The following is a 15,650-nucleotide window of genomic DNA, read 5'->3' as shown; positions in this document are numbered from 1 at the left end:
CTGTCTGTCAAATTTGATCATAATCTGTTTGCGTTTTCTCAGTGGAGCCACAACAGCCTTTTAAAGCCTGATCCATACTTCAAACTCTTAAACTGGTTGGTAAGTCTTGTAACACATGATCTAAAAGGACAAAGACATTTAGTTAACAATAGTTTCTTGGATACAACTTCGCACACAACACTTGGGAATTAATTGTGAAATTGCTCACATGCACAGTGTGAAATCCCAGAATTGTTAGATAGATAATGAGCTGCAACATATAAACAGTATTAGCACTCCTGTTAAACATTAAAGCAGCTACTTTATAATGTGTATTAAATGTTTCGTGGTTCCTGTAAAAAAGTAGTATCTAAAATTACTACTGCCATTTGTTGGGTCATTAAAAAGACTATATCATTTTGTTTATTGCATTCAAACATTCAAAAGTTCTAAAAGTGTATCTGTTCTTCAGCTTTACAAATGGGTATTGTTACTCACAGCATACCCAAGTGGCATCACTTACACCATTCATTCTCCAGCATGTTGTTAAACCTACTGGCTAGCCAGATGTTCCAAATGTGAGCAGGAAAGTTATGTCCTCTTAGACAGCTAAGTCAGTGCATTGTAAAAAAGGGGAAAAGAAACAACCCAGAACCCAATACTACAGCACAGATCTGGGGCTGAAAACTATAGGCCTCACTTAGTGTGTATTATATATTTATTTTTAACCTGCAAGCGAAAGTAGCAAACTTTAACATATCAGAAAATGAATCCTTCACCAAATCACATGTCCATTGAAAAGGCGACATTTTCAAGGCAGCAAGCCTCTTATGAACTTGATTAGTCAAGGCCTTTGGAAAAGTGCTTATGCATAAAATCCCTACCCAGGGTTCTCATCTCTCTTAAAATCCCAAAGACTGGAATACATTAACTTTACAATCCCAACATTCCAGTAAGCAGCCAATTTTCAAACTACATACTCTGTACTTGCTTGCATTGAGATATAATGGCACCAATGAACTCTCCAGAGTGATAAATAAATGCAGCATGACATTTACACTGGAATCAGAACAGTCTCTGTCCTAATCAGTCACTTTCACACACATTGAGACCCAGACACAATGACTGCATGTATCAGGAAGAATGGATAAAGTAACTTTGGATCCATTAATATGGTTTCCTCTCTTTGCATACTGCTCTTAAGCTCCTTTTAAGTTTAATGAAAGGAAGAAATGCAACAGCAATCTAAATTGAGTGAGCACTTCAGACATAGTAAAAAAAAACCATAACAGTCTGTTGATTGGCTTTGTGTGATTTGCTGTCGGCTGCTATGGTAACTGAAGACTTCATCCGGCAGCCCAGGTTGCTTGCAGAATCAAGCTTTTAAGGTGTGAAGTTAAATATCTGTGCTACAGTGTGAGTACATAGTATGAGTGACTCAGCATCAATAGCATAACAGCAATAAATCTGATTACTAACTGCTACTTCTATTAATAATATGCTTACAGCAGTAATACAGTAATTACTGTACCTCAAATAAACTCAGTCAAACTCGGTCTTTGAAAGGATAAGTAACACAGTTGGGTGCAGAGTCTATACAGTGATGCCATTGTTTACATATCTTTATTTAGCCCAAACCACTGCACTAGTCTTTTAATGTTTACACATCACTAAAGAGTGCTTTCATGCAAAATAATTTTTCTCCTGGAAATAACAATGCCAAGTATTGGTAAAGCTACTAATTTCATATTTAGATTGTAGTTTTACTATACCAATCCAAGTGACAATCAGCATCTGACCTTTTAGGTTTACGTAGCATTAAAGCAAAGGTTAGTGGAAAGTGGAGGGACTTTCTTCACAACAGTATTGTGTTAGCAGCAAAATGTACTTTCACGTAAAAGTACTCATGCAGAATGACCAAATTATTTGCGATCCATTAACATGTAAACAGTATTTTAATGTTCTAACTTTTCAAGGAGCTGTTAATTTCAACTATTTTATATATTTTGGGCAGTTTAATCTAACCATGCATATTTGCATGTGAAAAAACTGATTATGCGTGTGAAATGCAGTCAGGTTAGAGTATAAAGTAGCAAAAAAATAGAAATGGAGAAAAATATCTGAACATTGTACTTAAGAACAGAGTTTTCAAGAAATTGAGTTATGAAATACAGAAAAAAGTTGTTTTGAAAAAAATTGTGATAGCATGCAGTTAATGGGAAGAGCTCCAGGAGTAACAATTAATTTAAAGCTCAAATTATACAGTACCAAAGGTGGAGTCAGTTTACACCTGAATGAACAGACAGGATATGAATAAGGTAACAGATTAGCAATTATTCTGCAAATAAGAGAGTGTAAGAGAGCCTTGAGTTGCGCTTCTGCTCAGACTAGTCACAAAATACAAGAGAGAACTCTCTCAGTGTGGGGATATAAACTGTGCATCTAGTGCACTAAGTTGGAGGGACCACTGTTTAAACAGTGAGAGAGGGTAATAAACTATTTACCTAACTCTTTTCACCAGTAAACACGATGAGAGAGAAAATTTCAGCAGTAAAGTAAATCAAGAGAAAGGCCAATTCATGAAAGAGTTTCACTTGTTTCCCCACCTACTATGTCCCATCTCTGTCTTAAGGTTAGTTTACTGTCACCATGCATTAGTTGACCATGAAATGAGAGAAATGGAGAAAAGTAGAGCACAAGAATTAAAAGCAAGAATTATTAACAATCAGACAAAAAAAATTAAATTAATTAAATTAGCATTTACTTTTATTTGATCATAGAGTAATTCCAATACATGACACAAGTTTGCACAAAAGCAGCACATTGCCAGAAGGTCCTTATGCCTTTAAGGCTGCAAGGTTAACTGCTGATGCAAGAACAATTGAGGAGATTGAAGAATGAATTCTGCAGCGCATCTCATCAAGATTACATCGGGTGTCTCTAGTGCTCCAACAACAAAACTAGGGGGAAAACTTTCCCTCTCACTCAAAAGAAAGGGGAGGTAACTGGGGAGTAAAATATCTACCATTAAAACTGTTCCTCATCACTAATATAATTATCTAATCTAATAGTAGATAATCTAACTAAATTAGATAACACATTAAATACAAATAAACATGTTTTTACTCAGTGATAATGTTTTTGTTTTTGAACTGAATACTGTCAGCATATGATGACTAATATTTAAGATATAGTATTTTTGCATATCACATAAGATAATTCTGTGATGGAAGAGTAGAGGATAGGCAACAGGGTGTCTTGGCTTTTTTGGAATTAATTGCTCAAGGTCAAACATTAAATAGTGACCTGTGTCACAACTCCCTGAGCGTCAAGTCAGCACTAACTGAGATCATTCCTCACTTAATTTTTTGTATTTCTTGTCAATCAGAGATAAATGCATGTAATATAATGTGAAATAACGTAATATTATACCATTTTATACATGACAGGATACAATATTCAAACTGAATATACTATTTAGCTACAGTACTGTTTACCTTGAGAGAATTCGTTTATTTTAATAAACTATTTTAAAACTGGCAGAAGAAAGAATGCAACTTTAAAAATGGAATCCAAGAATGTTGCTCTAACTTGCAGACAGGTTAATTTTTATATTTTTTTGGCCCATTTTTCACTTCTGTAATGTGCTCTATGCAAGAACGTTCAATCTCCTGAATGTTCCTCTCCACTTCTACTATTACTTTCTCAGTCTGAAGTTGTTCTGGGTTTTGTCCACCAGATCCCGATGGCTCTTCCTCTGACAATGAATATATTTCATCACATTTCTGAGAGGGAAGTCTGCTCTGTCTCTGGAAGGACCCAGAATCTGAGTCATCATCACATAGCTCCTTCTGACTCTTTCCAGCACTGGATGGAACAACTGAACCACTTTGTAGACTGTTGGAGCAAACAGAGCTGGTGGTGTTGGCAGCTCCACTCTGTAGTGTGGTGGTGATCACATCAAACATGGTTAGCTTCCGTTTAGGCTCATCAGCAGGGAATTTGGGAGAATATTTGAATGGGTTTCCAGGGTATGCCAAGGTGGTGCTGGCAACTTTACTTGCTACGTGACATTTACCCTTCATCATTCCCAGGACTTCGTAGCGGAAGCTGGAGATATCCTGCTTAAGCTCCTATCATTTATTGAGAACCAGATATTACACAGCAGAGAAAAAAAACTTGGGTTATTGAGGTTTCAATTTGAATAACTGCATACTACCTTGAAATTCTCTTCTGTCAACCCTTCCGCTGTCTTGGCATCTCTGATCATTGCGGCCACATAACGTTTCACAAGGTTCCTCAAAACCTCCTAAAACATACACATTATTTTTAAAGCAAACTACACATTTGCTCTTTAAATAAAGTTGCAACAAAAAACATGAAAATATTAAAGTACATGATGGAAAAGAAATTATTACCTACCTGGTACTCATGGTTTAATCTTACATTTTCAGCTGCACGTCTCTAGAATTAAAAACAAAACAACAAAAAGCAATTAACAAGCAGTTAATAAAGCGATAATTATTTTTGTATTCATTGGAAGGGTGAATTGGAGCCACTTGTTTTAAGGCTATAATACCAGATGGATTGGTCTGTAAATCTTTGCAATACAGTGGTGACAACATAGATCAGAGCATATTTCTGGAAACTCCTTACCCCCAGGGTTTCAAAGGTTTCATGCCGTTTTATGCTTGGTCTCCTAAACAAATATGTCTTTATCCATCCAGTGAGATAAAAAACTGACTTTGGACTGGGTATTATATTAAATGGAGATGGCAAAGTCCCGCCTTCTTCAAAATAGCTCATCCATAATTTTGTTCTTGCAAATTTCCACTCTATATCTGCATGATCCTGAAAAGAGAAACAAACAGCAATTCATCAGAGGACTACAAGACAAATTCATGTAGTAAAACTAAAAATAAGTAAGCTACACCACTCACAGCTATGTGCTGGTATGAGTTGTTCATCATTGCAATTAGCATGTTCAGAAGCACTACCAGGGAAATAACGTTGTATGTGCCAAACATGGTAGAGCCCACAAACTCAGTGAATTCATGTGGTGGTTTCACATTGGTCACATAGAGGGAAATCAGGCCAAACACAGACCAAAATAATGACTGTAGTGTCTCGAACAGCCTGAAAAGCAAAGAACCATACATCACATTATGCTCCACTGAATAACAAACTTATTAATTATTACCAATGCAGATTTGTCACAAACTATTTAAGAATTTCAACTTGCGTTGAGAAGGCGTTGTTTTGCTCACTACAGCGGATGCCCTTGCATTTATTTTCCTCATCTGTTTCATAATAAAAGTACAGCTGGTTGAGGCCATTGGCAAAGGCTAAAAGCACTAGACAGTAGATGAAGAGGAACTTGAGGATGTCCAGAAGCATGCGACCCAGTGAGATCTGTAAGGGTCCCAGATGGGAGTTGGCAGTGAAAAGGCAGATGAGACGCAAGGAGCTGAAGATGTTGGCGATAGCGAACAATGCCTCTGCCACTAAAGTTGGGTGCCACATTTCCCAGCACGCTCTGTCTTTGTACCCACTGTACTGTAAAAAAGAAATAAGGAGGAAGATGAATACATAAACTGACATCAGAAAAAAATGCTGCAACATTTCCAGAACACTATACTTTTAATATATGGTGATTCCATTTATTTTCATTTTCCAATTTCAGCTAAAATGTGATTGAAACAAGACGTAGGGTTAATATACCTGCTTTTTAATTAAGTAAAAATGCTGCAATCTTTGATATACTGTGTAGATCAGACCAATTTTGAATCCACAGTTGTCAAATACCTTCCACATATACAGTACCTTTGCATAGGCAACAATCTTCAGAGAGATGGTTGCAAGATACAAGGAGTTCATTATGAAGTCCATTAAGTTCCACCAGTCATCTATGTAGTCTTGGAAACCACTATCCCACATCTGTTTGATCTCAGTCCATATAAAGCCTTGGAGAGATGAACAACAGAGGTCATCAAACAACTAGTGTGTAAACAGCTGCATACATGTGGTTGTGGTCACAGTAAGCAGGCTACCTCTGTTTGACTTTTTTTTCAAATGTGTGGGACTACAGTGTACAGATATACATCAGTGCATGATTAAATGAGCATGAACAAAATTTGTTAGTGTGTGTGTGTGTGTCATTGTTACCAAGCACCCAAGGCAAGATCATCCATTCCACAGTGGTGGGTGCTGGACCCTGAAAGTCCTGTTGTGCAGAGGCTATATGCTGCGAGGCCAGGAAGAGCAGGAAGAGGAAAGTCAGGTAGGAAGCAGTGTGACAGATGAACTTGATGAAAGGCTTACGGATGAATAAACCATAGCGGCTCTTGGGAGAGATCAGGTAGAAGATAGATAACAGTGGAAAGAGGAGGCCAATGAAGATACATGTGATGAGCTTTCCTGCCCAGTGACGCCGCCTCCAGCCTGGGAACTCATCATACCACCGAGACGCCAGCAGCTGCTGACAGTTGGGCTGAGCGACAAACTGGGAGAAAGAGAGAAACAAAGATGAAAGTTAAATTTTTAATTAATTTATTTTTTATTTATTATAAAATTTTATTTTTCTCATTTAATTGTGTGTCTGAACATAGAATTTGCCTAATATATCCAGTAATTTATGCAGGGAGTGCCAGAGCAGACAATTGCCTGGACCAAAAAAGCTCTCCTTTACATAGATGTATCATACACCGTTTTCCCTGCAGTCTCAAACTCTCAGGCCTGATGTTAAAATGGCAAAAAATACCAAACTGCCGCCTGTTGCTAATCCATAGCAAGTGCAATATTTAGGGACGGAGAGAGCATGTGTCAACGTTCTTCACCTCATTGTAGAGAAAGAGAGGCATGCAGGACAATAGTTGTGGACAAACATTATAAGTGTTCTCTAATCCTCTGTTAAGAAATCATTGTCAAATTTGTTTCCCATACACATTTTCTCTGCCCCTTGAGATTTAATATAAACATCTGCTGGACATCTGCGGATGGTGATGGAAGTTAATTTCATCTTAACCAAATTATGGCCAAATGGATCCCCATTCTGGTACTATATTGCATTAAATTGTGGGTGATGAGGTCATCTATCAGTGCAGAATCTGACATCTTTAATGTTTCCTATTTGTCCTTGTGAGATATTGACTTGCCATAACATGACTGCAGGCAAACGGTGGCATCTGGCAGGACCAGATTTTGGGAGGACATTTTTGGGAGGTGAAAATCGCTTCATCCACATCACACCACTCTCCCCTTTGAAGATAAGTATTAATTCTGTGCTATGGCATAGTGATGACATGTTGTATAGTGTTGATTACTCAAGATAACTCATACAATTTTGTCTGATTATTTTTTTAATATGAACATATCAAAATCTATTCCACAGAAAGAACTTGAACTCTATGTTATGTAGTTCCTTACTTACGTAGAAACACTATTAATTCAGCAATTAGATTTTTTATAAAACACTACACTATGTTTTGCTGCATTCATTAAATTATGAAATAAACTATCACTGTGCATCCTGCTACTCAGCAGTCGTGTGAAGAGCACTGGAAGTTCTCTGATCATGTGGCATCATGTGGTACTTAACTGTTAATGAAACTTATGGAAATTTTAAGATATGAACTTTACTGTGAGCTAGGATTTGTAATTCCAGTTTTGCAGTGATGAAACTTAATAATTAATAACATAATTATCAAGTTCTGCTAAGAAAATAAAAGCAAGTAGTGTTTCGATAATACTTTTTTGTAATCTACTACAATGTAATGTACATACAGCTTCATCATTGTGCAATGTGTTTAAAGATGGGTGAACCCGGGCTGGAACACAATGAGTGCAGAAGGTGGCAGGAGAACAGAAGCAAACATCTTTACTGAATACATTAAAGGAGCACTTTACCACTAATAATGTGGACATCCAGTAAGTGCTGGTGGTCTATGTCGTCCATTAAACTACACCACTTTAGTGCCTTTTCTTTACAGAAGTCCAAAATGGCAATCCCTTATAACAACCCATCTCAAGGACATGTGTTATTTGTCTGGTTGTTAGTGGTAAAATGGACGACGGCATTCCATGCAATACACACACACACACACACACACACACACACACACACACACACCGGCAGTACACAACAACCACTCACTAGCTATCTCTATGCAGTTAGGGAAAGGCAGGACAAACACTGACAGTGATTTTACTTACTCCCTAGTGTTTGCAACCTTAATTAAAACATTTTGGCTTCAAAAAATGATCAGTCCGGAGTTATCTGGTGTACAAAGCACCAATACCTCATGCAATAATGGCATTCATCTTCTAACATCTTTAACAGGGTTATAAAATCTGTGCTATAAAAAGGAACAACAGACATTTCTACTTTTTCTCTCAAGATGCTTGTCCACTATCATCTGCTCTAACAGAGTGGGGTCAGAATAAAAAAATGTATGTATGTAAAATTTTAGTCTTGCAAATCCACTGTCTCCAACTGATAATATTGTATATGGAGCATGAACAACACACATAATTCAATACAATACAAAAAGGCATCAATAAGGGTCGTCATTATTATGCACAATGAAAAACAACTCTGTGATCATCAATATTCATGAACTAAATACAGGAACTAACACATAAATAATAGCAACAAAGAGTCACCCAGCTGCAGTAAGCCAGGTCGCCTGTTACGGTTCCTCCAAACATGAGCCCAAATAGGGAAAAACTCTTTTGCTTCATCAAGTTGATTTTTCTTGAGTAAGCCTCACCAAATAAATGACACATGACGAGTAGCACCAACTATACAAGGCCTGCCTGACATCATATTTATTATTGCTCTAGAATTTAACTATTTCAAAATTTCTAACATTTCTGTTTCCAAATCTCAAGTGAAGTTGATTCTTAAAGACATTCAGACCTTGAAAAAGTCAAATCTCATCTCAGGAAATAATTATTAACCTTAAGAGAATAAAGAAATCCAAGACTGTCCGAGTTGACAAGTGTACAGTTTTGTTTGCATGTTATGCAGTTCAAACAGTGGTATCTCTGCTGTTTAGAGAAACCAGTGTTCAATATCTGATTATATCTATATATGAATATGTTTCATAATTCTACTTCTTTTTACAATGTGTCCTGCTGTCTTAAAACTACATTATTTTTAGGTAACCCTAACCTGATAATAACAGATCTGTCATCATTATAATATTATCATCATCATTACTATAATTATTTTATGTAGTAGTTACTGTAGTAGTAGTGTAGAAAATAGAAATTCAACGTAAAATGTGTGTGAAATCAGCCACAGAAACCTTGTCCAAAACATCCACCTGTGATAAACCCAATAGCCAGTGAGCCCTTGAAGTTCAACTTTAAAACCTTTTGCCAAGGAGACCATTTGTGGCAGATGGAGTTGGAAACAGTCACGCTGATCTTTCTGTCTGACCCTTTAACTCTGTAAATATTATACAACTGCTGTATACAAAAAGAAAAAGCTCTAAGTGGTCTTTTTAATGAGTGAAACAAACAAAACAATCTTGAATTTAGGATACAAGATAAGTCCACTTTTCTAAATGTGGTACACTGAGACCAAAGGCATCACTTTTTACTAGCTTATACATTTATTGTTGTCACTTGCTGCTGTGTTAAGTGAACATCCTTGTCATATATACATACATTTACAGGTATAATCTATTATAAACTTCGTAAATAATACTTAATTGTTGTTTGTGTATCTTATTCTGTTACTCCCACTGTGTAATCGCAATGTGTAATTTTTAGCACGTCTCTTCACAACAAATGACAAAGTTGGTATTGCATCCAGGGGATAAATACTCAAAAGAACATGCTAAAAGGCAGTAAAAGGTTCCCTCCCTAATTAAAATATTATGAGTTTGTATTTCAGGGAAATGGTCATCACTTATTCTATCATTATCCCCAATTATCCAGTCGTCATGGGACTGTCTGAAAGGGCTACTGTAATGCATTTCTAAGAGCCAGCCTGGCAATTACATGTTGCTCTAAACTCCCAAAGGACATTTCCACTCATTTCAGGCCATTTACAGCTCATCTTGGCACTGTTCTTGTTATCTAGTCCATGTTGTTCAAAGAATGTAATACCTTGTGATCTTGTGATACTTAGTATGAAAATAGACTGTTCTTTACTTGTCTTTGTCATCTTTAAGACATCCATTACAAACCTGTTGCACTGCTGTAGGCCACAGCAGTCATGTGACAAAGCATATCATAATCAACACAAAGCTTACCTCTTTCTGGCAATATTTGATAGCTAGCTTCAGTCGTGCCAGATCATTTCCATTCTCATCCAGCAGAGGATTGATGTCATCACGGTAATTGAGGATTATTTCCAACTCTTTAGAGCTTCGGGTCTGGTCCAAGAGGTCTTTTGCAAATTGTTTACAAGTACGGGAGAGCTCTTCATACTCTGATTTGAACTCGTTTTCCACTGTACTGAGCTCCTTCAGCTCCCAACTGAGCTGAAAAGCCGTGAGGAAAGGATCCTCGCTGGAGAGGGCGATGAGGGACGGGCTGGAGAGGGCCTTGTAGATGTTAAGACGAGAGCGTGAGTGACGCAGGCCATCCACGTCTGAGCTGGACACGCACTCCATGCAGTTGCAGCGTACAGAATGTGGCTGAGGTATGGAAACCCCTCGCTGCACAAGCAGTTTGATGATCTCATAGTTGTTGGTATGGGCTGCAAGGATGATTGGAGTGATGTCCGGGGTGAAGTTTGAAAACTGTTTGTCCAGCAGAATTGGTGGGACCTTGTCAGGAAACCAAGACAGGAACACGCATGTGAACAGACCTAACTTCAATTTACAGTACATCAACATTTTATCAGATATATCACAAAAGAACACTGCTTTTTAGACCCCTCACAAAACTGAAGCAGCTGCTTTGAACAGGTCTAATTTCATCTGTCTTGGGTCTCTGACCATCTTGTCTAACAGCAAGCACACAGCTAATGGCTTGTGGTTCCACTGCCCTCAAAATATCCTCCTAGTTGGAAGCAACAACAGGCTGTTTTTCTTTTTCCTTCTCTTCACAGAAAACACCAAGTCCATTACAAGGAAACCCAGCAGTGTCGAAAAACAATTTTACAGAGATGTAAAGAAGTTGAGCGCAACTAGGGCCTTTATCAAACTGCATGATACACAACCTGCGGGGAATGACTTTTTGTTGTAAAAGCTCTGGCAAAAAGACCTACAGCAGCACATCAGTGCTGCAACTTTTGAGCAGAAATAAGAGTTAGATTTCCAAAATGAACACAGACATGCCTGAAACTAAGAGACAGAAAAAATCAAGTTAATATTTCTTTCATCATCTGAATTATATTTAGATTAAAGAATAAAATGACAGAAAACCTCTCACTTCTGACGCCATTTAGTCCAATTCCACACAAGGGTTATATTGTGACATCCTGGTAGTCTATTTGTTGTCCAGCAAGTGCTGGGGTTTATAAATGCAGGCATGTTAGCAGTATCTCAAATCTTTTTTTCTGATCTGCTCATGCTCTTCAAGGACGGAGAATACTAGGGCCTAGTCCAGGAGAGCCGGGCAGACCCTGGAAAAGTCACCAGTATATCCAGGGGCACTACCAAAATCTCAAGCACTCGCTGATAGAGGACATCATTTTAAAACAAACTAACAAACTGCATAATAAACTATACTGTAAAAGTGTTTTGATCATTGCTGCTAAACAGGACAGTGAAAATGTTTCTCATAGATGCAGATTAAAGGCAGGACACACTGTGCTTTTTTTCTCTTCAGACATGGACATAAGTGCATGTTGATTTCAGACAGACTGTGTGAGTAGGATATACAGTAGTTGAAAGGAAAACATCACATAAGGGGAAACCACGTTATAAATCTAGCTGGAATTAGTAGCTGACAGCGATGCAGCATGACACTCAAAAACTGCAAAAACTTAACCATGTTCAGTGACTAATGCTCCTGGAAATTTCATACACAGGTTAGTGACATACAGATATGAGTATACAGTCACATGAGGCATAATTGTTCATATTCTGTTGTGCAGAAGCAAAGAGTCGTAAAGAGACACACATATGTAAATTGAAATTGTATATAGGATGTTATCATGAAACATGAATGGTACCTACCTGTTTTTCTCCTCGTGGCTTCTTGTGGTTGAGCAGCAGCTCCACAGCCCCCACCACTTCTTTACGGATGGCATGTAGCAGGGCATCACCCACATATACATTATAACTGAGCAGCAGCTCAATGATCTCCAGATTCTCATTTTCAATGGCAATGAGCAGGGCTGTGCGTCCCAGGGGGTCGATGCAGTCGATGTTGATTCTGAAATAGATCTCAGCCTCCTCCAGGGCTTGTTTCACACTGGCATAGTCCCCCTTCTCAACAGCCCCCAGGTAAGCTCTTTCCAGAGCAGAGAGCTCGGATTCGGCCCGCACGATCCGCAGAGGGATGCGGTCCCTGTATGAGGAGTTGTCACTTTTCCGGTAATACAGCTGTGACATTGTTGCTACAGTAACCCAGTGTCAACTGAGAATGGAAGAGAAAAGGACAAGAGATTTCAATTTAAACTTAAATGTTTCAGACACAGTAGGAAAAGTATAACTGTCAAAACTGTATTTGTAGTGTTTTAAATTATATTATAGCCTATAATAATATTGTTGACATAGGTGTATATTCATTTAAAATTTCATGTGATTAAAGATTTTCATGTTATTACTGTACTAGGTGTATACACTCATTTGAACAATGCAATATAATTAAAAATTTCAAGTAGCAGAACAATGCCATCAGTCCAGAATTAGTTTATAATACTACATTTTAGGCAAAATGTGGTTTTCATTAAAAAAAAAACACAGTGGAAATACCTTCCTGTTTAACTGAAAACACTAACATAAATATAATCAGAATAAACAGAAGACGGAGCATGACTAAAAGAGACTATTTAGAAATGTGTGTAAACACATAGGCTACAATCAAATCGACGTCCAAAATAATCAAAAACAAAAAATAAAAACCAAAACAGAAACTTTACCTTCTTCCTGTTGCTTTCCACTTCTGATTTACTCATGAACCACTCGAAGGAGAACTAGAGGCTGCGGCTGTCAGGAAGGTTGGATCCTCATCTTATCACTCAAGCCTCCACTGAGGACGCTGTAACCTAATAGCATGTCACGCAATCCTCTGACCACCCCTTTCGCTCTCTGGTCTGTGGGGGCATCTTAAGGACATAGAAGCTATTGACCTGCACATTTCTTTGCAAAGTGCCTGCCTCGGAAAACAGGTGGGAACAAGACGTGACCTCGTGCAAAGACGGTGCCCAAAGTGCGCTCTCAAGTCTTCCGCAGAAAACGCATCTTTAGCCACCACGGCGCCCCTTCACCCCGCCAGGCAACAATATCACAGCAAAGCCTAGGTCTACTGTAACAAGTGCTGTGGTAGTTTGCCATGGAGGAACTTACTAAGCACTGTTTATTACCATACAAAAGTGATGCCATTACTTTTTTATCAATATTGTCAGGGCAGTCATGCTAAAGCAGGGTTCTTTCCAAGAACAATGTGACGTTTTGTTGATAAAACATGACAGTAAAGACATTTTATCGTTGTTCATTTGTTTTCTCCTAAGATTTTGTGGGCTAATTAAAACAAAATATATGGATAGTGAGCAAACTGAAAGTCTAATAATAAATGTTTAATGCTGTAGGCTTCCCCTTCAGCAGGGTAAATATGATACAAGATATATTATTTAAAAACCCCCCTTAAAGATTTTAATCTCATTAATATAAATGAGAAACCTTGACAGCACAGAGAGGTAGAGTTTGTATTAGCACAACCACTAACACTGTGTCAATCACTGCTAGTTGCAAGATAACAATCATGATAAAATAAAACATGCTAAACCTTCTGATACGTCTGCTAGTTGCCGATTTTGGTGAACAAGACACTCCTCATCTGAGGCTGGATCTGACTGAGGCTCAAACATGTGGCTGACTCGCCCTGATGTTCCCTCTAATACTAACTTTGTTGATACACACTTCTCTTTCACCGGTCACCGAAACCTTGTTAGTACAGAGAGCAAAAGTTCCTCCGCTAACAAACAACATAAACAAATAACGGATATGTCATCTGGATTTTGGTGGACCCAAAGGCAGCCAACATAGGGGAATGAGGTGCAAAAAATGTTTATTAACAGAAGAACTTACAAAAAGTGGTGAACCAACTGAACAGGAAACCGAAGCACGAGGGCCCACAACCGGAGACATGGGATACCACAGCCTACATGAACAGACCAAGGACAAACCAGACATGAACAGATGAACCGACACAGACAATGGGGAGCACAAAGACTAACCAGACACAAGAGAGGCAAGGGTGATTGAACACAGGTTAAACACATTAGGGCGGGGCAGACAATCACCACACAGAGAAACAGGACCAAGACAAGAAGTAAAAACATTGAGACACACAAGGAAACCAACTACAAAATAAAACAGGAAGTGACAAAAATCCAAACAAACTAACAAAAGTGTCTGCCATGGCAAACCATGACACTCACTCCCTCAACAGACTCCTGAGTCTGGATCTGACTGAGGCTCAAACATGTGGATGAGTCTGTCCAATGTTTCCTAGCAAAGGACAACACTCCTCTTTCACCTGCTGACCTAGACCCAATGGTGGTGGGTGGGGTACAAGGCCTGATCCAGAATTTCTGAATGAGGAAGTAAACATGTGCTTCTAGCCCCAGTTTTCCTTTTTTTTTTTTTTGCACTATTTTTGTGGGAAAATCATGTTATTCGGAAATGGTATTTTTACACTGTAGAAAACATGTCTGGTGAGGAACTTAAACGGACTAAAAGAACAACAAAAATAATTTTGCAGATTTCTTCTATGTCTATGCCTAAGGTCTATGTGAGGGCAGCATCACTGTTGTTGCATCATGGTGGTACACCAATTGAATTTTTACATCTTCCAGAATAGATGCCTGAACTAAAACAACATATTTTAAATTTGGTTCATAAGATTTTTGCATCACGTGACAACCATATTTATTTTGACATTTCCACAAGTGTGTTTTCCAAATTCATTAATTACCATTTATTTTGAAGTTGCATTACACATATTTTGGTCATTAGGGGTCAAAAAGAATCTCCAAAACCATCTCACAGAAAAAGCTTGTATATCTTTTTGCAGAGTTGAGGAGCGGAGGCAATGCAAGGGCATCCTTAAACAACATTAACAACTCATTTTGTGTGTGTGTGTATATGTACTGCAATCAACTGCTGATCACCTGTCTCTCCTTAGCTTTAAAGGGCTAAACAGATACACTAGTCAGATAAGGGAATTATATGTGTATGACCCCCGTACTGCTCTTTATCCGTTGTATTCTTGCCAAAAGTAACATCCTGTATCCCTGACCTCAGCGACTTTGGCTGTATCTGTTTAGTGAACAAATCTTCCCTCTACATTTCTGAGGAAATGTAACAACATCAGAAAAAGTTAGTTTAGGTTCATCACAGGCTCATCCTAAAAAGGCTTCATCTGCAAAGGAAATGGTTCATATGGAGGAAGACAGTGGCCAAGCATAACTATAATTGATTATGCTTATTGCAATTACAAACTTTACTAATGGATAGCCTATTTTATGTTTCCTGAGTGGCGCT

The 15,650-nt window shown here is 38.2% G+C and overlaps 1 protein-coding gene across 1 annotated transcript; it reads right to left on the bottom strand.

The window, feature by feature from the left end:
• Positions 1–2,723: 2,723 nt before the first annotated feature.
• On the bottom strand, positions 2,724–13,277 carry LOC111657805 (short transient receptor potential channel 4-like). Its single transcript, XM_023410120.2, has 11 exons — positions 13,025–13,277; positions 12,117–12,519; positions 10,242–10,760; positions 6,145–6,481; positions 5,803–5,942; positions 5,222–5,535; positions 4,920–5,115; positions 4,636–4,830; positions 4,402–4,443; positions 4,199–4,288; positions 2,724–4,112 (listed from the first exon to the last, which is right to left on the bottom strand). The coding sequence occupies exons 2-11, from the start codon at positions 12,492–12,494 to the stop codon at positions 3,582–3,584; spliced, it is 2,742 nt and encodes a 913-aa protein (XP_023265888.1). The 5' UTR covers positions 12,495–12,519; positions 13,025–13,277; the 3' UTR covers positions 2,724–3,581.
• Between the last annotated feature and the right edge of the window lie 2,373 nt (positions 13,278–15,650).

This window comes from Seriola lalandi, unplaced genomic scaffold (assembly GCF_002814215.2).
Source record: "Seriola lalandi dorsalis isolate HSWRI2012SDOR001 ecotype SW California unplaced genomic scaffold, Sedor1 jcf7180002054413, whole genome shotgun sequence".
In the NCBI taxonomy this organism is placed as follows: Eukaryota; Metazoa; Chordata; class Actinopteri; order Carangiformes; family Carangidae; genus Seriola; species Seriola lalandi.
Note: the sequence above shows the minus strand (reverse complement) of the source record. Positions and strands in the feature narration are given on the sequence as shown.

Bases quoted from the DNA above. Each gene is read 5' to 3' on its own strand.
- LOC111657805 (XM_023410120.2), bottom strand. From the start codon at position 12,494: ATGTCACAGCTGTATTACCGGAAAAGTGACAACTCCTCATACAGGGAC. The intron at 10,761-12,116 runs GTAGGTACCATT...TTTCCTGACAAG, and splicing joins AGCCACGAGGAGAAAAACAG to GTCCCACCAATTCTGCTGGA. The intron at 5,943-6,144 runs GTAACAATGACA...CATCTCTCCAAG, and splicing joins GATCTTGCCTTGGGTGCTTG to GCTTTATATGGACTGAGATC.